Source organism: Phoenix dactylifera, unplaced genomic scaffold, assembly GCF_009389715.1.
Source record: "Phoenix dactylifera cultivar Barhee BC4 unplaced genomic scaffold, palm_55x_up_171113_PBpolish2nd_filt_p 000092F, whole genome shotgun sequence".
Lineage (NCBI taxonomy): Eukaryota > Viridiplantae > Streptophyta > Magnoliopsida > Arecales > Arecaceae > Phoenix > Phoenix dactylifera.
The window spans coordinates 391,587-413,729 of record NW_024067680.1 but is presented as its reverse complement, the minus strand read 5'-3'; the positions used below and the strand labels follow the sequence as shown (position 1 = coordinate 413,729).

Sequence of the window (22,143 nt, the reverse complement as noted above, 5' to 3'; positions counted from 1 at the left end):
TATATGTCGTCTCACCAATTCGATAATTTTTCAGCTCTCGGTCTTTTCTTTGTATCCATTTAGAGGTCGACTCGCTTTTCTCTAGAGTCGACTCTTTTTATACTGGAGTCAGCTCGTGTACTTCATGGGTCGACTTGTTAATGTGATGAATTCATTGGCTTTTTGTTTGTCCTCTAAGATTATTTTGGGGTCAACTCGCAATCTACTGGAGTCGGCTCGTGAAGATGTATCGTCAGCAACAGCGTGCTAGGGTCAACTAGTTGCAAGCTTGGGGTCGACTCTAGATGAAACCTACTGTGCTTGTATGTGAGCTTCCAAGAAATATTTTTATGGCCTTTTGGAGTTCGACTTTTTGATGTGGAGCTTTAGATAGATGATCTTCACTTGAGAGTAATTAAAGACTTTCTTCTTTGCTTTCTAAAATTAATCAATTAAACTTAAACTAATAGATTAGTCAACTTTTGATTTAACTATTTTGCATCATCAAAATCAATCTTTTGGGGTCAACATGATGTTATGGTATGTATATTACATTTCAACTAACCAATCTTGGGTGTTTTGTATTTATCAGAAGACTCAAACACGACCTCTTGAGGAATATTTGAAGCAAAAATATTTGTCCTCTCCCTAATTTATGCATTAGCGCTTGCAATTAGTTATCGTGCATTGAAAGTAATTGATCCAGGAGGACCTGCAGACTCGGCGTGGACCACTTAGGCCACTACGAGCAGAACTGGACAGGGCTAGGAGCAAGATCAGATACCAAAAGAGAAATCATCCTTCTTCTCGATCTGATCAAGTAGCAAGCTTCAAAAAGAAAAAATAATGTTTCAAATTTAAAACACTAACGTTTGGCATGAAACTTTAAAAGATTAATGTTTCAAATTTGGTTCAAATCCTCACTCATAAAAAAGATCAACAAGAAGCTAACTTTCAACAAAGTATACAATGTTAGAATTTTTCTTAAATGTGGGCGGCCACTGATTGAATTTTTCCAGAGCAAAAATGTGCTGGATGTTAGACTGGAAAAGCTTAATACTGTTCAATGTGACTCATATAGCTCTTAGAGCTTAGGCCCATCTTGGTAATTGCTTTTGATGTAGCATGAATGGTGGAGAGTCTGTTTTAGAGATAGGAGTGCTTGATGAGAGGACCAAAATAAAATTAACCTTTGGACTTCATCCCCCTCCCAATCCAAAATATTATAGCCTATATCAAACAGCTATTGGTCCTGGTTTACCCTATTAAGAGCTATGATACATGAATTGGAGGCGCAGAGAGAATTTCGAGTCTAGATGCATGCGTTTGCTGCCATGCGTCTCGCTAACTATTGTTCAGTTATATTCTTGTCCGTGGCTGCAAACTATCTTCAAGATTTTATCAATAGCGATGATGAAAAGTAAGTTCTATATGTTTGTATGATTTTTGGTGCTCTATTTCTCCGTATTGCTATTATAGATTTTTCTATATACAAAAGATTATCACCACAAAGAACAATTAATAATACAATTGAAAAACGGCAGAAAAATAGAATAAGTTCCTTTTGATTATTTCCCTTCACAAAATCATCTCTCACTCTCTCTCTTATTGTTAGCATTCCGATGCCAACATCTTCAAAACAATAATATCCAAAATTCTTGCAAACATAGTATTTAATTTTAATTTCTTTATTCCTTCCCTATGGTATGGTTTTCAAGAATGTGCTTGCTCGACCTCTTTGTGATTTTTAACTTGATGCTACATTTTTTTCTTCGTGTTACTTTTTTTTTTTTCTGTCTTCCAATACAATAAGATATTCAACTCCTCTCATCGTCCATATCCTTGAATCTTTTCTTCTTCTATGGGGCGCTTTGGGCATCTCCTTAATTATGAACCCTATTTGAGGTATTTATTGGAGTTTCTAACAAAAAAATAAAAGAAAAAGTGTACTTGTTTGAGTGGATTTTCGTTCCCTTTTTACTAGCTTTTGGACCTCTGAATTGTAGAGATCTAATGACTTCCTTCATCGTATCTCCTTTAAAATATTGGATTCTTTAATAGCTACAACAACGAAATCAAATTTCAGATCCAAAATTACAAAATTATTTTCATAATTCAAGCATCAAGTGGTGTCTCCATTCCAAGTTAGTTCCCAACAGCTCCCAACAGCCCCGGCCTATTGTCTTCCTCATGACCTTGCAGTCCAAATTGACGGCCGAAAGAGGAAATGACTGGGGAAAGTCATGGCACCGGGGCATAGGGTAGCCGAAGTAAAGGTGTGGAGAGAGAGAGAGAGAGAGAGAGAGAGAGAGATAGAGAGAGAGAGAGGGGTTTGTGTAAATGTGAGTGGGCCTAGGAAAGATGGGGAGGGAGGGAGAGCTGTATGTTTTTTGCTTCTATTGTTTCGTGAACAAACTTCTTTTTTGCTTCTGTTACGAGTGATGGATCAACCTCTCATGATACCATGAAATATTTCATCATCTTGGAGTCTGTATAATAGGAACCTTAGAGGTCTGTTAGAGGACAGCAGCAGATGGGTCTAAAGAGATGCCTTCTTGACACAATCCAATGGATTATAGGTGGATAGGTTTACACGATGCTGCTAAGTTTCCTAAAGATAACTTTGTCTTATGTTTGTTGTTACTATTGCTGTTGTTGTTGTTGATGATGATACTAGTCTTACTATGTTTAATTCCAAAAAATATCTTTTGGCTAATCTTTTCGAGTAAAATCCTAAGTTATGCCAAATGTTATTAGAGCGGATCCGGCCTATAGCCTATATAAACTAGTATACATTACATTATAGGTTTATTGAGGCTGAACACGAGCCGATCGTAGTACTTCTAATTAGATTTGAATAGACTTAGCTTCTTAGTCTGATAAGAACGTCCGGATTTAAATGGAGGGAGTATGTAAGGACCCATGCAGGCATTTGTTTAGTCCCATATCTGCTATTCTATGGGGAGGGGTACACTCAAGAACTTAAAAAAATATCCTCCGAATAGCCTTTTAGGGTAAGTTTCTAGGTTGTAGCTTTTTAGTTGTTTCTCCTCCTTGTCACTAGTCTACGTGACGTTTGACTCCCATATAAGCTCTTTAAATTGTTTTTGTTAATTCCCTACTGTTTGGCTCACCTCTAATTAGAGGACTTGCAACTTGACATTAGGTGATGAGCAATTGGCTTCGTTACCTTATTTCTGGTAGTTTCCATTGGGGAAAGGTGGATATGTACCTAAATCAACAACTTCAGAAACAGAACCAACCCCTGAAAAAATAAATCACCCTCGGTAGTTCCTTGATCTTTAAGCTACGTATGATCTGGTTGCTATTATTTAAGATAAAGCGAAATTGGTAAAAAAAATAGCGAAAAGAACAAAAGCATCCTATGTTTGATGTAAGAATCTTAAACAGCAGCCAATGAGCTCATAAGTTTGGAGATGGTAGTTTTTCCCCGTTCACAGTTTTTTGACATGCAAATGGCACAAGAAAGGACTTCGTAGGTGTTGCTTTCAAGACGCAACTATGCCATGGATGACATGCAGCAGATGCTGTAGCAATGTCTTCTGAGTACATGACTGATAGAAATTCCCTGCTGAAATAAGATTTCGCCAGCATTGGTGCTTGATAGCAGAAATCATAAGTGCAAAGAAGATTTCTTTTCTTTCTTTTTTTCCTTCACGTAGATTGGTTACATTGTGCAAGAATCATGATCTTATAGTGTTTATTTCATTAGATTCCTTAAGTATATTTTTCTAGAGTAACAAGTTTTAATGAAATGCTGTTAAGGCATAAAGGGACTGTAGAAAGAAGGAAATAGCTTGATTTCTCAGGATGAATCTATTGGCTGCTCATATCCCAACTCTCTAAGTTTCAGAAGTTAAGATGCACTAACGAGGGACTCGACATGATCAAGAATAAGGAGTAGGATATCTCACTAATTTCATAGATAGTTTTGACTAGAAATGCTTCATTTATCTCTTGGAAAAACCTAATAATATACAAAGTAATATCCTCCTGATTGAAACATTAGAATTTGATTCAAAATTTCTAATAGAAACATGAGCTGTCCTAATCTATTAACAGCTTAAACAAGTTCACATGAAATAATTTCTCATAAACATCCCCACTCAAAACAAACTACAAGCAACAAATCCACAAACACCACTCTATATCAACAACAGAATATCGAAGAATCGCAGCATAGTAAATTTACAACATGAACAGCCATCATAAAATCACTTTCTCAGACCTCCAGTGTCATCTCCAGCAAAAATTTAACTTCAACATCAATATTCAAAAATCAAAAATATCTGACTTCCCTCTCAACTCACACATGGCTATCACACCACCAAAATTAATAAGATAGATAACTAACCCGACAAAATAAATTAAGAATTAAGCAAATTTAAAATATAAACTCTAAAAATGCACATAGCTTTAAGAATCTGGTTCAGTATCCAATTAAATTTATCATGCAAACATAAATTAGGAAGTCATGTATGGTTATCCGCATTAAGCACATAAATTACAAACTAGACAACAGATGGAACGCAAAATTAAAAAGAGGCCGGAAATGTTAGTATCCAAAGACTCTACTTTATCAATATGAAGATTCAAAGATCTCCATCGCTGGGAGAATTCAGTTAAATTTCCAATTCGACCGTCATTTGAACATCAGACCCCCCTCCAACAATCAAATCACTCGATAGGAAAAGGAGTCTTTCATCAAGAACGGAGAAGAGAACAGGCAGAAGAAGAAGAGAGCCTAGCTCATAAACCCCCACCAATCGCTTGTCGAAACGCCTCATCTAGCAACGGCCGCGACTGCTCCATCAACTCCGGACTCAGCCTCACCATCAGCACACAGAACTCCATCTCACTCAAAGCTCCATCACCATCGAGATCTCCTTCCCTCAGCATCCCCCTCAGCTCGTCATCCCGGAGCCCTTCCAAGCCCAGCAGCGCCGCGTGGCGCTTCAAGCTCTCGAAAGTTATCAGCTTTCTCCTCGGATCCATCAGCAGACGGAAGCCATTGCAGAGCTCCTCCATGAGACCCTCCTCCCCGAGCTTCTCCGCCATGAGAGGGAGGAAGTCCTCGAACTCCACCGAATTGTGAGCCATGAGGAGAAGGGGAGAGGAACTGGAAACGCGGAGAGGGGACTTGAGGGACTAAATAAGGTGGGGAAGAGAGAATTCGAGGAAGGAGAGGACCCCATGGGGTGACAGCCGGGATTGGTTCGGATATAGCTGGAACGCGGGACGGGGAGATTCCGGTCGCTTTCGGAGAAGGCGCAGAGACCAGGAGCTTGTCTTTCTTTTGGGAAGAGGGATGTTGGCGTCTTGAATGCTTTCCACTGTTACGTATTACGAGACTACCGTGGCTTCCTACGGTTGGACCGGATAACGTTTGGGGATAAATATTCGATTGCATAGACGCGTAAGTATCTTAAAGCATAGCAGGATTTTAATGGTAACATGCCAGGGCCTCACCGTAGAGACTAATCAAAAAATATAATTAAAACTTTTAGCCTTCATATTTAAAATCCATTCAATGTATAATTAACATGGGACTAAACACAGATTTATACCGATCCTTGCATGCTTCCCTATTTTAGTATTTACATTTTTATTGAGATAAAAGTTCAAATTCATTTAAATCTAATTACACATGCCACGACCAGCATATGGTCAATTTTAATAGGCCCATACTGTATTGTTCCGTAGTATAATATAGGCTATGGATCGTATCTCCTTTGATACTATTACAATAATTAAAAATCTCATCTCAAAATTTGGATTCTTTGGTCTTATATAAGTTTTCAAGTTCCATCCAGTGCATATCCGATGAGAAACTAAATATCATTACAAGAGTTCTCACTTGATATATACGAGAATGTGCTTAGTCTCACATTAACTATATATTGGATATATCTTGGGTACTTATACAGTGACGATGAATTCAAATAATACCTTCCAGTAAGTCTTTTTGAGTAAGGTCCTTGATTATGACAAATGATATCCGAGCTGGCCTGCTCCATGGACCATATAGATTAGGAGACACTGTAAGATGGGTCTAAATTAGATTTGTGTTACTTATAAATGGATTTTAATGTATTCAAACTCTTAGCTTAACAAAAATGTCGAGACTTAAACGGAGAAAATATGTGAAGATCCATGCAGGTATATATTTAGCACAATATTGGCTATACACATGACAATAGAATTCAAACGATGCTTTCTCACTAGCCTTTCTTGACGACACCCTAAGTTGTTGTACCATCGCCATAAATTTAAATACCCACATCTTCATAATACTTTTTCAACATTTTGATTTCCCAAACAATTTGTGGCGGCCTTTCCTTAGTTGTCGGCGCGTGCAATGAACCTGACACGTGGGACCCGCATATAACTTCGATGAAGTGGCTGCACAAGAGCGCAGAAGGCAATGTATAGAGCTCCTCAAGGGAAAGTAGGCGATCCGGCACTATTGACAGATGACGATGGATAATTGACCACTACTTGTGCTTTCTTTCATCAATAGATTTTGAACGGTCTTTCGCAGGTAGGAAGCTCTGCTAAAAATAATAAAAACTTAAGCACAAAAGGATAGCAACAATTGAAGAAAAGATAGAAGTTGCCAAGCCTTAAGAACATTAAACTATATAGAAAATAGGTGGAAAATAGAAAAGCTACCGGAAGGAATCCTAGGAAAACCATTTCAAAGCTCATGGGTATCTCGGTTGGAATGGTTTTTTGTTTATTTATCTAGGTTTGAAATTTAAATAATTGATGAAAGTTCCTGCTGATCTATGTGTTTTCCTCCTATTTTTTATCAATTTTGAAGGAACAGATTTGAACACATTTTTCTTAAAAAACTACACGTTGGGTTTTCCAAAAAAAAATCATTTGAACTATTGATATAAAATTTGAACAAACTAATTTGAAAATCCTATATGGCACAAAGAGGTTGGTGTGATCCTATGGAGTTATGCCCCATAAGAACAAGCCACCACTTACAATATTAACGATTAAGTATATCATCCTCAATGCGTTAGTGTGCATCATATATGTCTCGTGAAATTCCTCTATCATGAGAGATAGAGATTATATTTGTGACAAACCTCAATTCAAAGATATCTATTTTTTAGCAATTAGAGAGTGGTAATCTATTATCACAAACGAAATATATTTTCTTAAATTTTTAATTTTTACATCGTCAAATGTGTACTATCTGAAGAATATAAAGCCATGGAGTATGTATCTAATTTATAATTGTGAAACTCGATTAATATATGCTATACTATCTGTTTGACATTATTTTTATTTTTTTTAATTTTTTAAAAAAGAGCAATGACAAAAAAATTGGTGTTATTATTATTTTATATCTTAATTAAATTTATTCGTGTTCTTTTCGAATAAAAATAAGTTCTTACTTTTAATATTTTAAAAAAATATATATTTTTTATTATCATCGATTAATCTTAAAAGAATAATCTGTTAAACAAACTATATACCCTTCCCTTTCTCTTTCTCTATTTCGAGTTCTAAAGGGTTGGACTCCACTTACTTGCTCTTTTTTCATATTCTTTCTTTCAGACGTGCATCGACATACTCATACTGAGATATAGGCATATTTTAACCTAAATCAAGCCGGACACAACAAAGCTAAGGGCAGCTTTAGCTTGTCTTGTTTACTAAGGAGCAAGCTAAAACCGAGCTTTCTCATGAACGACCAAGTTTAGCAGTTTTACAGCCATAATTAAATGCGAACAACATGGCATCCATCACCATAAATCTGAATGCCCATCTTTATCATAGTTTTTCAACATTTTGATTCCCCTATGGACCTCCCCCAACACCACCCTCCCCTCTCTTGTACACACTTGCTGACGGTCAAATCAATGACAAGATGGCAATTTGATGAAGGATAAAGCAGCGTACTTGGAACGGGCGTCTTTTCAGAAATTTCGCGGAGGGACTCGGAGAGGGAAGATAACAATGCGGATGGGACCCCACTGACTCGTTCTGGAGGACAATAGATTCGATGTAATGAAAAGGATCGCCCTTATCCAGATTGCCTACGAGCCCCGTTGTACGAAATTCCCCAAAACAACTTCTACGGCAGCCGTTCATTGTCGGCTTGCTGAGTCTACAATGAACCTATCAACTGGGACCCGCGTGTATAGAAGATAGCTTTCGTGAAGAGGCGGCGAATGACGATAGGTCATTGACTTCTATGATTCGTCCAAAAATGGAAAAAGAAATTGATCATTGACTTCCTAGAGAGCAAATCTTTCCAAGTTGCGGGGCTAACATTTACCTGTTCCCTGTCATCCATGGACTTTGAAGCTTATTTTAAAAGTAGGAAGCTCGGTTACAAATGAACAACCTATGCAATATACTAAAGAAGAGCCTGATGGTATACGGGAATGACAAATGTTGCGCTAAAGTTCGCCTATATGCCGACATTGGAGACCTCCACGTGACGCTATCTAGCCGGTTTGAAAGATTAGATGTTTGGTGCTCTATCACACTAAAGTTTGCCCAAATGTTGGCATCGGAGACCTCCATACTGTGCCATCCAGCTAGTTGGAAAGGGTTGGTGATTGATGCTCCGTTGTTTTGTCTCGGCCATACCCTAAAAAAAAACCATACCTATGTTAATGAACCGTGAAATGCCTTTCCTCCTCCCTACTTGCCTTAATGGACTATCAAAAGTTTTCTGCCTTCCCTCTGGAGGATGTAGCCCAATAAAACAATAAAAAAAACCAAAAAACTGAGGAAAAAATGGAGATCACTCTGCACCATATCCCCCAAAAAAAAAACAAAAAGAAGAATCATATCTATCTTAATGAATCGTGAAACACCTTCCCTCCTCCATACCTGCCTTAATGAACCATGAACCATGAAAGGTTTTTTGCCTTCCCTTCGGAGGATGTAGTCCACTGAAACAAGAAAAAAACAAGAATGTCGAGAAAAAAAAATGAAGAAGATAACTATGAAGGAAAGTGTGACCGTGCCATCATGCTAGTTGGTGGATGCCTGCAATCGCCTTGCCATAGCTGTTGTAGATGATAGTCATAGCTATCTTAATGAAGCAAGAAAAAAAAAAGCATAGAAAAAATGGAGATCACTTTGCAGGCATGCGTGACCGTGCGATCCTGCTTGCAGGGAGATGTCTGGGGTCACGTCTCCATGTCTGCTATAGGTGCAGCTTGTTCTCCATCCCGGCCATGGTGAGGTGCGGAGATCACTACTCCGTTATATCTTGCTGCCCGAAAAGCATTGTGATCACAACCTGTTTCTTCCCTCCCATGTTCTTTTCTCATCAGAGTATTGAGGAGTTGCTCCGGAAGATCTGCAATCGTCCTCTTCTCGTATCATTATCTAAGAAAGTGAGGACGCCGCTGACCTAAAATATAAGCTTTTTTCCTCTCCTTCTCCCTTTTCTAGGTTGAAACGTTGGGGGGTTGCTGCAAAGAAATGAAGGTTATCCTCTTTCCGTGCTACGCACGCAATAAATGAAGTGGAGGAGGGCAACATCAGGAGATAGAAGAGTGGGGCCTGGTAGGAGAGGGTAGGGTTTGGAGGACGGAGATGAGGAGAGGGTGAGAGAGGGAGTGAGCTGGAGCACTCTGGAATTTCAGAAAGCAATTTCTAAGAGCTCAAAGATTTTAACTTATACTGACACAAATCTCAAAGCAATCCGACGGTAGAGGGATCAACGTGTCGGTTCGAACCTCTGAGCACTATTGTAGAGGATATGAGGAGAGGAAGATAGAGGGAATTAGGTGGTCTAGAGAGCTCACAAATTTTAACTTATATTGGCATGGATCTCAAAGCAATCCAATGGTAGGGAGATCAACATATTAGTACAGACGTCAGAGCATTATTGTAGCAGATACGAGGAGATACACAGATCTCAAAGTGGTCAGATAGGAGTGGGAAATACCAGCATGGATCTCAAAGCGATCCTGAGGGGCATGGGTGAGGGAAGAATTTGGAGCTCTCTAGAATGCTCAAGAGAGCTCGAAGGATTAAGCTGTATAGGCATGGATCTCAAAGCAATCCGACGCTAGGAGATTGGCTTTGAGGTACGGATCTCGAAGCATTGTGGTGATAGATATGAGGAGAGAAAGGGGGGAGAAAAATACTAGCATGGATCTCAAAGTGATCCGGTTTGGTGTGGGTCATCGGGCGGTAGGATTGTGTGGAGGAAGATGAGAAGAAAGCAAGGTTGAGGAAAATACTGGCATGAATCTCAGAGCGATCCATGGAGGGAAGCGGTTTGGGTGGGTGGTGGACTCTGTCGCACCGGTGACAGCAAAGCTCCATGGAAGCCAACGTTGTCAGAGTTCAGGCAGGTGGTGGAGAGCTTTGCAAACAACTGTCATATTAAGTTTGATATGAAATATTACAACAATACATATGAAAAGGACAAATAGCTTATTATTACATGTGGAAAAAAACTTTTATAGATCTTAGAGCTTTAAGTTAACTCTCGAGTTGACTCAAAGCTCTCTCTTATTCAAAGAGGTCGACTCCTCATGATCCAAAGTTAACTCAGATTAAGAGTCGGCTTATAAGAGAAAGGAGTTTAAGCTTTTTAAAGAAAGGCAATTGAAATTACATTGATTCAAGATGATAAACAGGAGTTTAACAAAAAGAATTTTAGTAGAAAGGATTACAAACTCCTAATTTATTTCTAATCAAACAATTTTTTTTTATTTTAAAGGTTTTGTAAAGATATCAGCCAATTGTTTTTTCAAAACAAACAAATTCAATCACAACATCATTGTTTTGAGTATCATAATCCTATGTTCTGTGTTCTATTTAAATATTTGAGTATTCTTCTAACTGTAATTAAGTGTGACTTTTTAGGATCAGACTGATATCTAACACATAAGCAAACACTCGACATATTATTAGATCTGCTTGCAGATAAATATAATAAAGATACTATCATTCTTCTATAAAGTTTTAAATCAATGCTTTTATCATCGTCATCTTTATCTAATTTACAAGAGAGGCTTATAAAGGTACTAATGTGCCTCGCATTCTCCATGCCAAATTTTTTCAAGATTTGTCTTGTATACTTACTTTGGCAAATGAAGATCCTATTTCTTGTTTGCTTGATTTGTAGACCGAGAAAGAATGTAAGTTCTTCCTAAAGAGCTTAGCAAAATCTTGATAAAAAACTTCATGAGTAGCACCAAAAATGATATCATTTACATAAATTTGCACAATTAACATGCCATTATCTTTTTCTTTATAAACAAAGCTTTATCATCATTTCCTCTTGAAAAAATATTTTCCAAAAAGAATTTACTTAATCTCCCATACAAAGCTTTAGAAGCTTGCTTTAAACCATACAAAGCTTTGTTTAATTTAAATACATAATTTATAAATTTATAATTTTTAAAACTAGGAGATCGTTCCACATAAACTATGTCAGAAATAAAATCATTCAGAAAGGCACTTTTAACATCCATATCAAATAATTTAAAATCATGTAACAAGAAAATGCAAGTAATAATCTGATAGCTTCTAGTCATATTATAGATGCAAAAATTTCACCAAAATCAATGCCTTCTTCTTGGATATATTCTTTAGCAACCAATCTAACTTTATTTCTTATTACAATTCTATCTTCACTTAATTTATTTCTGCAAACTCATTTAGTTTCAATTATAGGATAGTCCTTGGGTCTACTTACAAGTTTTCAAATATTATTTCTTTCAAATTAGTTAAGTTCTTAATTTTTACATAGCATTTAATCAATTATGATCTTATTTAGCTTCTTCTATTAATTTAGGTTCTATTTGAAAAACAAAAGCTAAATGATTACATGTATCTCTCATAGATGATCTAGTTCTTATCCCATGTGAAGGATCACCAATAATAATTCTTTAGGATGGTTATTAATATACCTCTATTCTTTAGGTAAGTCATTTATACCTTGAGATTGTTGTTCTGGTTGATCATCTTCTTCTTGATCATTACCATCATCTTTTTCTTCTTGGTCTATTGCATCTTGTGTAGATATGTCTTTCAAGGTGAGGTCCTTTATTTCTTTGCTCAAGAGATCTACATCATCATCAACATTTTTTTCTTGTAGGATGGTCATTAGTTTCATCAAATATAACAATAATGGACTCTTCTACCAGTAAAGTTCTTTTATTGAATACTCTATTTGCTTTACTAGATGAAGAGTATCTAAGAAACATGGCTTCATCTGATTTGGCATCAATTTTTTTTATATTATCTTTTCCTTTACTAAGCACAAAACATTTACACTCAAAAATATAAAAATATCTAATTTTAGGTTTTCTATTTTTCCAAAGTTTATAGTGTGTTTTCTTCAACAAATGTCTTATAAAAATCTTATTTTAAATGTGACAAGCTATATTGATTACCTTAACCCAAAAGTACTTTGGTAAATGGCTTTCACACAACATAATCCTAGCTATTTCTTGAAGAGTTCTATTTTTTTTTCAACCTCCCCATTTTATTGAGGTGTTCTCGATGCAGAAAAATTTTGTTTTATTCTATTTTTATTGTAAAACCTTTTGAAATCATGATTTTCAAATTTGGTTCAATAATCACTTCTTATTTTAAGAGTTTGTAATCTTTTTTTATTCGAATTTTATTATATTATTTCAAAAATGCAGAAAATGCTTCATTTTATGTGCAAGAAATAATATCCTTGTAAATCTTGAAAAATCTAATAACAAAACTAAAAAATTTTTATCTTTTTCAAAACTTAACTTTGGTAAATCTATAACTAAATCTTTTCTAGCTAATTTTGAAATCAAATTCATACTTGCATAAGCTAGTCTATGATGCTATAACCAACTAGTCTCACTAATTTTGGCATTTATGGCTACCAAGCATTACATATTTTTTATGGATAAATAGTCATGATTGACCAAGTACGCATTACCATGCCTATGCCCTACAAACTTAATATCATTTTCATTGGGACCAAACACAATGCATATGGAGGATTCAAATATAACTTTAAAACATTTATCACATAACTGACTAAAACTTAATAGAATATGCTTAAGACCATATACAAGCAAAATATTTTCAATAAATGTAGAGGGAGTAATACAAATTTTACCAACTCCAATGATTTTTTCTTTGTTATTGTCGCCATAAGTGACCACCACTCTTTCTTTCCATTTAAAGAAAATAAATCGAGATTCATCTCCTGTCATGTGTCTAGAGCACCCACTAACTAAGAACCATTTTTTATTTGTTCCATGGACTGCTAGACACACCTTATCCTCATGAACCATAGGGCATAAGTTTGTTGTTACTTGCTTTTCATTCTTTGAGGTTGATTCATCACTGTCACTCCAAACAGTGACAATTGCAATCTTCTTTCACCTTTTTAGAGCTTTCTTTAGCAGTAGGCAGACTGCTCTATAGTGGCCCAGTTTCTTACATTCATAGCATATTCGCGGCTGCTCTTTTTCTTTATCTTTGCCCTCCTCCCCCTTGGCTAAGGGCCTTCTTATTTCTTGCCTTCTTCTCATACAATTCCTGTATCTTCTTGTAATGAGGGTCATTTCTTCGTCACCCTCTGAGTTGTCCAATTTTTATCTCTCTTCCTCTTGTTGAGCAGTAGATTTGAGAGTGATAGTCCTTCTTTTCTTTGATTCATCTTCATCAATGTTTTGCTTCATGGATAGTTCGTGAATCATCAACGAACCCAGCAATTCTTCTAGAGGAAGGGCAATGAGATACTTTGCTTCTTGTATGGCAGTGACTTTGGCCTCCCAAGCTCTCGACAATGATCTAAGTATTTTTGTCCCTAAATCACTGTTAGCATATGATTTTTCAAGATTCTTAACACCATTAATAATATTAGTGAAGCAAGTAAACATATTAGATATAGACTCACAGGACTCCATTTAAATAACTCATAATTATGCACAAGCAAATTGATTTTAGACTCTTTAACCTAGTTAGTGCCTTCATGAGTTACTATTAGCCTATCTTAGATTTCATTAACCAAAAAACAAGAAGATATCTGATCAAATTTATTTGCATCTAATGAACTGTACAAAACATTCATAGCCTTAGAATTTAGCTATGTCATCTTCTTATCTAATTCATCTCATTCCTCTTCAGGCTTGGAACGAGACACACCATCAATAGTCTTAGTGAGTGTGTGAGGTCCATTAATTATAACATTCTATATGCTATAGTCTAGCGTTTAAATAAAAATGTGAATGTGTGATTTCCAATAAGTATAATTTAATCCATTGAAAAGTGGGGGTTTATTTGTTGATTATCCATCGATAAGAGAGGTACCAATAGGGGTTGCCATAGATCTTCAATTCTTGATGGTTAGATCAATGAGCGGCTGAGTACCAGGCCTTGATACTATTTGTTGCCTAGCTATGCAGCCCAAGAGGAGGTGAATTGGGTTTTTCAAAAACCTTAACTAAATATAGCAGAATAAAATGCTTAACAGATGAACATTGATTTCAACAAATGAGTACTTAAGTAAACATGCAAGAAATCAACACAATTAAAATAGGCAATGCAAACACAAATTTTATAGTAGTTTGGTGTTAATTACGCACCTACGTTCACTCTCTAAAATTTTCCTCTTGAAAATTTACAATAATCAATAACCCATATTACGGCACAGTTGTTTTTCAGGTTCATAACCAAACCTAGTTGATTTTTCTCAAGCAATCAACTAAAACCTTCAACTGATTGTTTTCCGAGTTCACAATTAATTCAGTTGATTTTCTTAGAATATTAACCAAAATCTACACCATTTCTTTTCTACGTTCATAATCAGCCCAGTTGATTTTTTTAGAAAATCAACCAAAATCTTTACAATTCAATTACAAGTTTGGATGGACCTTTCCCAAGTTTAAATCCTGAAACTTGTTACAACAAAAAATAGAAAAAATTAAGTGGTGATAAAATGAATACAGCTCCAAGACAATAAATACAAAACAATAAGTGGAGCTAGACTCTATTGATTGACTTGATTGCTCTTGAAGACACTACACCAACTCTCTAATGTTAAAGAGTTAGCTCGTAATGAAAGCTCTTAAATGATATTTTCTTTGAAGCTCTCTTTTTCTGCTTTCTTCTTTGAGTAGCTTTTGGTTCCCTTTTTACTGGCTTTTGGACCTCTGAATTGTAGAGATCTAATGACTTCCTTCATCGTATCTCCTTTAAAATCTTGGATTCTTTAATAGCTACAACAACGTAATCAAATTTCAGATCCAAAGTTACAAAATTATTTCCATAATTCAAGCATCCAGTAGTGTCTCGATTCCAAGTTAGTTCCCAACAGCTCCCAACAGCCCCGGCCTCTTGTCTTCCTCATGACCTTGCAGTCCAAATTGACGGCCGAAAGAGGAAATGGCAGAGGAAAGACTTTCACCGCGGCATAAGGCAGCAGAAGTAAAGGTGTGGGGAGGGAGGGAGGGAGGGAGGGGTGGAGGGAGAGAGAGAGAGAGAGAGAGAGAGAGAGAGAGAGAAGGGGAGGGGGGGCACGGGGGGGATTTAAATGTGAGTGAGCCTAGGAAGGAGGGCGAGGAGGGAGGGGCTTGGAGTCTGTACATAATAGGAACCTTAGAGGTCAGTTAGAAATAGAGGACTGCAGCAGATGGGTCAAATGAGATCCCATCTTGATACAATCCAATGGATTATAGGTGGATAGGTTTACACCATGCTGCTAAGTTTCCTAAAGATAACCCTGACTTCTATTTGTTGTTACCGTTGTTGTTGTTGTTGTTGATGATGATGCTAGTTTTACTTTGATTTGTGTTTTAGTTTTTGCTTCAAAATCCCCTATTGCTTTTGTAATGGCTTCTTTCCTATTTTTTTTCTATTTCGGAGGAAATTGTGTGGAGACTCATGCGGTCATGTGTTTAATCCCACATTGATTATTCATTGAGGAGATCTTGGGTACTTATACTAGATTCAGGAGCACAAAAAATATCTTTCGCTAATCCTTTTGGATAAAGTCCTAAGTTATGATAAATAGTATCGGAGCGACCCAACCTATAGCCCATAGTACACACTGCAGTATAGGCTTATTAAGATTGACCTCGAGCCGATCGTAGTACTTGTAATTAGATTTGAATGGACTTAGATCCTTAGTCTGATAAGGACGTTAGGACTTAAATGAGGAAAGTATGTAAGGACCCGTGCGGATATGTGTTTGGTCCACATTGGCTATTCGGTGGGAAGATCTTGGGTACTTATATAGGATTCAAGAACTTAAAAAATTATCCTCCGACTAGCCCTATTGGGTGAGGTTCTAGGTTGGGGCTTTTTAGTTGTTTCTCCTTCTATCACTGGAAAAGGTTTAACTTCCATATAAGCTCTTTAAATTGTTTTTGTAAATTCCCCGTTGTTTGGCTCACCTCTAATTATTGAACTTGCAACTTCACATTAGGTGATGAGCAATTGGCTTCGTTACCTTATTTCTGGTAGTTTCCATTGGGGAAAGGTGGATATGTACCTAAACCAACAACTCCAGAAACCAACCCCTGAAAAAATAAAACGCCCTCAGTAGTTCCTTGATCTTTAAGCTACGTATGATCTGGTTGCTATTATTTAAGATCAAGCAAAATTGGTGATAAAATAGCGAAAAGAACAAAAGCATCCTATGTTTGATGTAAGAATCTTAAACAGCAGCCAATGGGTTCATTATTAAGTTTGGAGATGGTAGTTTTGCCCTGTTCACAGTTTTTTGACAACATGCAAATGGCCCGAGAAAGGACTTCGTAGGTGTTGCTTTCAAGATGCAACTTTGCCGAGGATGACATGCAGCAGATGCTGTAGCAATGTCTTCTCAAAAACATCCCCACTCAAAACAAACTACAAGCGACAACTCCACAAACACCAACTCTATATCAACAACAGAATATCGAAGAATCACAGCATAGAAAATTTACAACATGAACAGCCATTATAAAATCACTTTCTCAGACCTCCTGTGTCATCTACACCAAAAATTTAACTTCAACATCAATATTCAAAAATCAAAAATATCTGGCTTCCCTCTCAACTCACATATGGCTATCACACCACCAAAATTAATGAGATAGATAACTAACCAGACAAAATAAATTAAGAATTAAGCAAATTTAAAATATAAACTCTAAATATCCACATAGCTTTAAGAATCTGGTTCAGAATCCAATTAAATTTATCACGCAAACATAAATTAGGAAGTCATGTATGGTTATCCGCATTAAGCACATAAATTACAAACTAGACAACAGATGGAACGCAAAATTAAAGAGAGACCGGAAATGGTAGTATCCAAAGACTCTACTTTATCAATATGAACATCCAAAGATCTCCATCGCTGGGAGAATTCAGTTAAATTTCCAATTCGACTGTCATTTGAACATCAGACCCCCCCTCCAACAATCAAATCACTCGATAGGAAAAGGAGTCTTTCATCAAGAACGGAGAAGAGAACAGGCAGAAGAAGAAGAGAGCCTAGCTCATAAACCCCCACCAACCGCTTGTCGAAACGCCTCATCCAGCAACGGCCGCGACTGCTCCATCAACTCCGGACTCAGCCTCACCATCAGCACACAGAACTCCATCTCACTCAAAGCTCCATCACCATCGAGATCTCCTTCCCTCAGCATCCCCCTCAGCTCGTCATCCCGGAGCCCTTCCAAGCCCAGCAGCGCCGCGTGGCGCTTCAAGCTCTCGAAAGTTATCAGCTTTCTCCTCGGATCCATCAGCAGACGGAAGCCATTGCAGAGCTCCTCCATGAGACCCTCCTCCCCGAGCTTCTCCGCCATGAGAGGGAGGAAGTCCTCGAACTCCACCGAATTGTGAGCCATGAGGAGAAGGGGAGATGAACTGGAAACGCGGAGAGGGGACTTGAGGGATTAAATAAGGTGGGGAAGAGAGGATTCGAGGAAGGAGAGGACCCCATGGGGTGACAGCCGAGATTGGTTCGGATATAGCTGGAACGCGGGACGGGGAGATTGGGGTCACTTTCGGAGAAGGCGCAGAGACCAGGAGCTTGTTTTCTTTTGGGTAGAAGGATATTGGCGTCTTGATTGCCTTCCACTGTTACGTATTACGAGACTACGGTGCCTTCCTGCAGTTAGACCGGATAACATTTGGGAGGTAAATATTCTATTGCGAGCGAGCACGGCGGCTTCAAAATTCATACAAGCTCTAGTTGGCATGTGCTGCAGTATTTCCTAATATATATAGGTCATCGCTCCCATTTTGATTCATCTTAAAAAACTAGTTAAAATATATTATTTAGATTATTTGATCCTATATAAATATTCAAATTTTACCCAGTGCATATTTGATGCGAAACTAAACATACTAGCAAGAATCCTCACATGATCCTTACGGGCATGTGCTTAATCTCACATCATCTATTTATTGGATAAATCGTGGATACTTATACAATGTTACTCAACTCAAATAATACCTTTCGGTTAGCTTTTTTGGATGAGATCCTAATTGTGGCAAATAATATCAGAACAAACTAGGTTCATAATCCATATAGATTTGGAGACCCCGCAATACGGATCTACATTGGATTTATGGTATTATTAGATTTTAATATATTTAGATATTTAGCTTGGCGAGAATGTGAGAACTTAAACAAAAAAAATATATGAGAATATCGGCTAGATATTATTTGTTTGGACGGTGCCCTAGTTTGTTCTACCACCGCAATAAATTTAAATACCTATATCCTTAGAATACCTTTTCAACATTTTGATTTCCCCGTGGACCTCAGTTAAACCGTCTTTCCCAGTGATGACCTGGTCTTCATCCCGCCTGCTACATTGCTGTAACGACAGACAACATACTTTGATCGCTTCATAAACCATGCAAGCCACCTCTCATACGCACTTGCTGATAACAATTTGGTAATGTGATGACGAATAAAGCAGCGTACCAAATCTTTGGACCGGGCTTCTTTAAAGAAATTTCATTGAAAGAGAAGGAGAGAATATGTCAATGCGAAGAGCGCGCGCTCGTCCTAGACGACGATTGACTCGATGCAATGAGAAACCCGTTGCCTGCGAAACCCGTCATAGAACCTGACAAGTGGCGGCCCTTCATTAGTTGTCTGCGTGTGCAATGAACCTGACAAGTGGGACCCGCAATATAACTTCGACGAAGTCGCTGCACAAGAGTACAGAAGTTTAGAGCTCCGTACTGACAGATGACGATTGATGATTTGACTACTACGAGAGAAGCTGCATTGAACGTGCTTTCAGAGATGGGAAACTCTGCTAAAAATAATAAAAAATAAAGCACAAAAGGATAGCAACAGTTGAAGAAAAATTAGAAGTTGCCAAGCCAAAAGAACATTAAACTATATAGAATATAGGTGGAAAATAGAAAAGCTACAGGAAGGAATCCTAGGAAAACCATTTCAAAGCTCATGGGAATCTGGGTTGGAATGATTTTTTGTTTATTTATCTAGGTTTGAAATTTAAATAATTGATGAAAGTTCCTTCTGATCTATGTGTTTTCCTCCTATTTTTTATCAATTTCGAAGGAACTGATTTGAACACATTTTTCTTAAAAAAACTACTCGTTGGGTTTTCCAAAAATAAAATTCCTTTAAACTATTGATATAAAATTTGAACAAAGTAATTAAAAAATCCGATATGGCACAGAGGGGTTGGTGTGATCCTATGGAGTTAAGCCCCCATAAGTAGAAGCCACCACTTACAATATTGATGATTGAGTATATAGTCATCAATGTATTAGTGTGTATCATATATGTCCTATATTACATGCATGAAATACCTCTATCATGAGAGAGAGGTTGTATTTGTGACAAACCTCAAATCAAAAATATCTATTTTTTTAGCAATTAGAGAGTGGTAATTCATGATCACAAATGGATCGCATTTTTTTTAATTTTTAATTTTTACATCATCAAATGTGTACTGTCCAAAGAACATAGAGTATCTAATTTACAATTGTGAAACTCAGTTAATATATACCATACTATCTATTTGACATTACTTTTATTTCTTTATTTCTATTGTTTAAAAATAAAAGAGCAATGACAAAAAAATTGGTACTATTATTATTTTATATATCAATTAAAAATATTTTTATTCTTTTTAAATATAAAATAAATTCTTACTTTCAATATTTTAAAAGCAAGAAATGCATATCTTTTATTATCATCAATTATTTTTAAAAGAAGAATCTCTTAAACAAATTATATTCTCTCTCTTTCTCCAATTTGAGTCCTAAAGAATTGCAATCCATTCACTTGCTCTTTTTTTATATTTCTTTTCCAAACGTGCATTGACATGCCAAGATGTAGAGTTGGGCAACGGGCCGTGCCGGGCCGGCCCGGCCCAGGCCCACCGGGCCTAAGGACTAAACGGGCCGTGCCTGGCACGGCCCGTCCAGCACGGAACACCAGCCCGGCCCGGCCCCAGGCCCCTCTATTGGTGGGCCGGGCCGGGCACGGCACGCCACGGGCCGTGCCAGGCACGGCCCGTAACGGGCGATAACCAGGCACGGCCCGTCTGGAGAGGGGGGAGGAAAATAGCCATTTTCAACGGCTATTTTCGTAGAAATGACCCTTTTACCCCTCCCAACAGTCCAATAATGGCTGAATTGAGGGGTATTTTGGGAAAAAAAATTTTTGGGCTTCTATAAATAGCTCATTCCTCCCTCATTCTCACCACACCAAACCTCTCATTCTTTCCTTCTCTACTGCTATTATTTCTCTCTTCTAAAGTGCTCTTCTAGCAATTTAATTTTTAGTTTGTTCAAGTGCTACACAAGAGGAGGTTCCTGTTGAGAAGAGAAGGTCGCTTCTGTTGAGAGCACAAGAGGAAGCTCGGAATCTCGGCTCTGCCTCTGCCCCCCGACCCTCTACTCAATTCCTCCTTGCGGTTAGTTTTTATTTTTTGAATTAATCATAGATATGTCATCTTTTGAGGAAAGTCAGTTTGGCATTCCTCCTGTTTCCGAGGGAGAAGAAACTAATCCCCAACCCTATGTTCCTAGTTCCTCTAGAACTGGTGAACCGAGTGAAGGTCAAACCTCTTCTCGTAAGAGGACTAGTGCTGTATGGAATGAATTTGATAGAGTTATGGTTGAGGGAGTCTGGAAAGCTAAATGTAAAAAATGTGCCAAACTTTATAGTTGTAGTAGTAGTGGGGGAACAGGGCATTTAAAAAGACATCAAGAGAGTCATAGGATGCATGATTCTCATGCTCAAACTCAAAGTACCCTTAATATACAAGGGGGATTACTTGTAGGTAATTTTGCATATAATCATGAAAATCAAAGAAAAGCACTTGTAAAATGGATAGTTAAGGATGAATTACCTTTTAGTTTATGTGAATCTTTTAATTTTAAAGAATATATTCAATTAAACCTACAACCTGCTTACAAAAGAACTAGTAGGCGTACATTTAGAAGAGTAGCTATGACCAACATTTTAGCAATGAAACAAAATTTAATTGAAACACTTTCTACTTTAAATGTAAAAATTTCATTAACTTCTGATATTTGGTCGGCATCTGTAGGTAGTAATTGTTTTATTGCCATTACTGCTCATTATATTGATAATGATTGGCAATTAAATAAATGTATTCTTGCTTTTCGTGCTTTTGATTTTCCACATTCTGGGCAACAAATTTCAAATATAATTTATCAAACTGCATGTTCATATAATATTAATGATAAAATTATGTCTATTACTTTTGATAATGCATCTAATAATAATTCTGCTGTTGCATTATTAAAAGACTCATTGCATCCCATATTAGATAGAAATTTACTGCATATTAGATGTGCATGTCATATCTTAAATCTTTCTGTTCAAGCTGGCATGGGCATGATTCAAGATGTGATTTCAAAAATTAGAAATGCAGTTTCTTTTATTCATGCTTCAAGATCAAGACTTCAAGAATTTAAGGAATTATGCGTAAATCATGGTAAACGTTTTAAAAAATTTAAACTTGATGTAATTACTCGTTGGAACTCCACATATAGCATGATACATGATGCATACCCATATAAGAACTTATTAAGTGCATATATTAATGATCGTGGATTAGGCTTTACATTGTCTGAAACTGATTGGAATAAAGGAAAAATTTTGGAAGATTTTTTGCTTAGTTTTTATAATGCTAC

General features: G+C 37.0%; 2 protein-coding genes across 2 annotated transcripts; both read right to left on the bottom strand.

Moving 5' to 3' along the window:
- Positions 1-4,411: 4,411 nt before the first annotated feature.
- LOC120104743 (calcium-binding protein KIC-like) lies at positions 4,412-5,320 on the bottom strand. The gene has a single exon (XM_039116431.1). It carries the CDS (start codon positions 5,098-5,100, stop codon positions 4,750-4,752), a length of 351 nt encoding a protein of 116 aa, XP_038972359.1. The 5' UTR covers positions 5,101-5,320; the 3' UTR covers positions 4,412-4,749.
- An 11,821-nt stretch (positions 5,321-17,141) lies between these two features.
- LOC103721712 (calcium-binding protein KIC-like) lies at positions 17,142-17,999 on the bottom strand. The gene has a single exon (XM_008812021.4). The coding sequence runs from the start codon at positions 17,829-17,831 to the stop codon at positions 17,481-17,483; it is 351 nt and encodes a 116-aa protein (XP_008810243.1). The 5' UTR covers positions 17,832-17,999; the 3' UTR covers positions 17,142-17,480.
- Between the last annotated feature and the right edge of the window lie 4,144 nt (positions 18,000-22,143).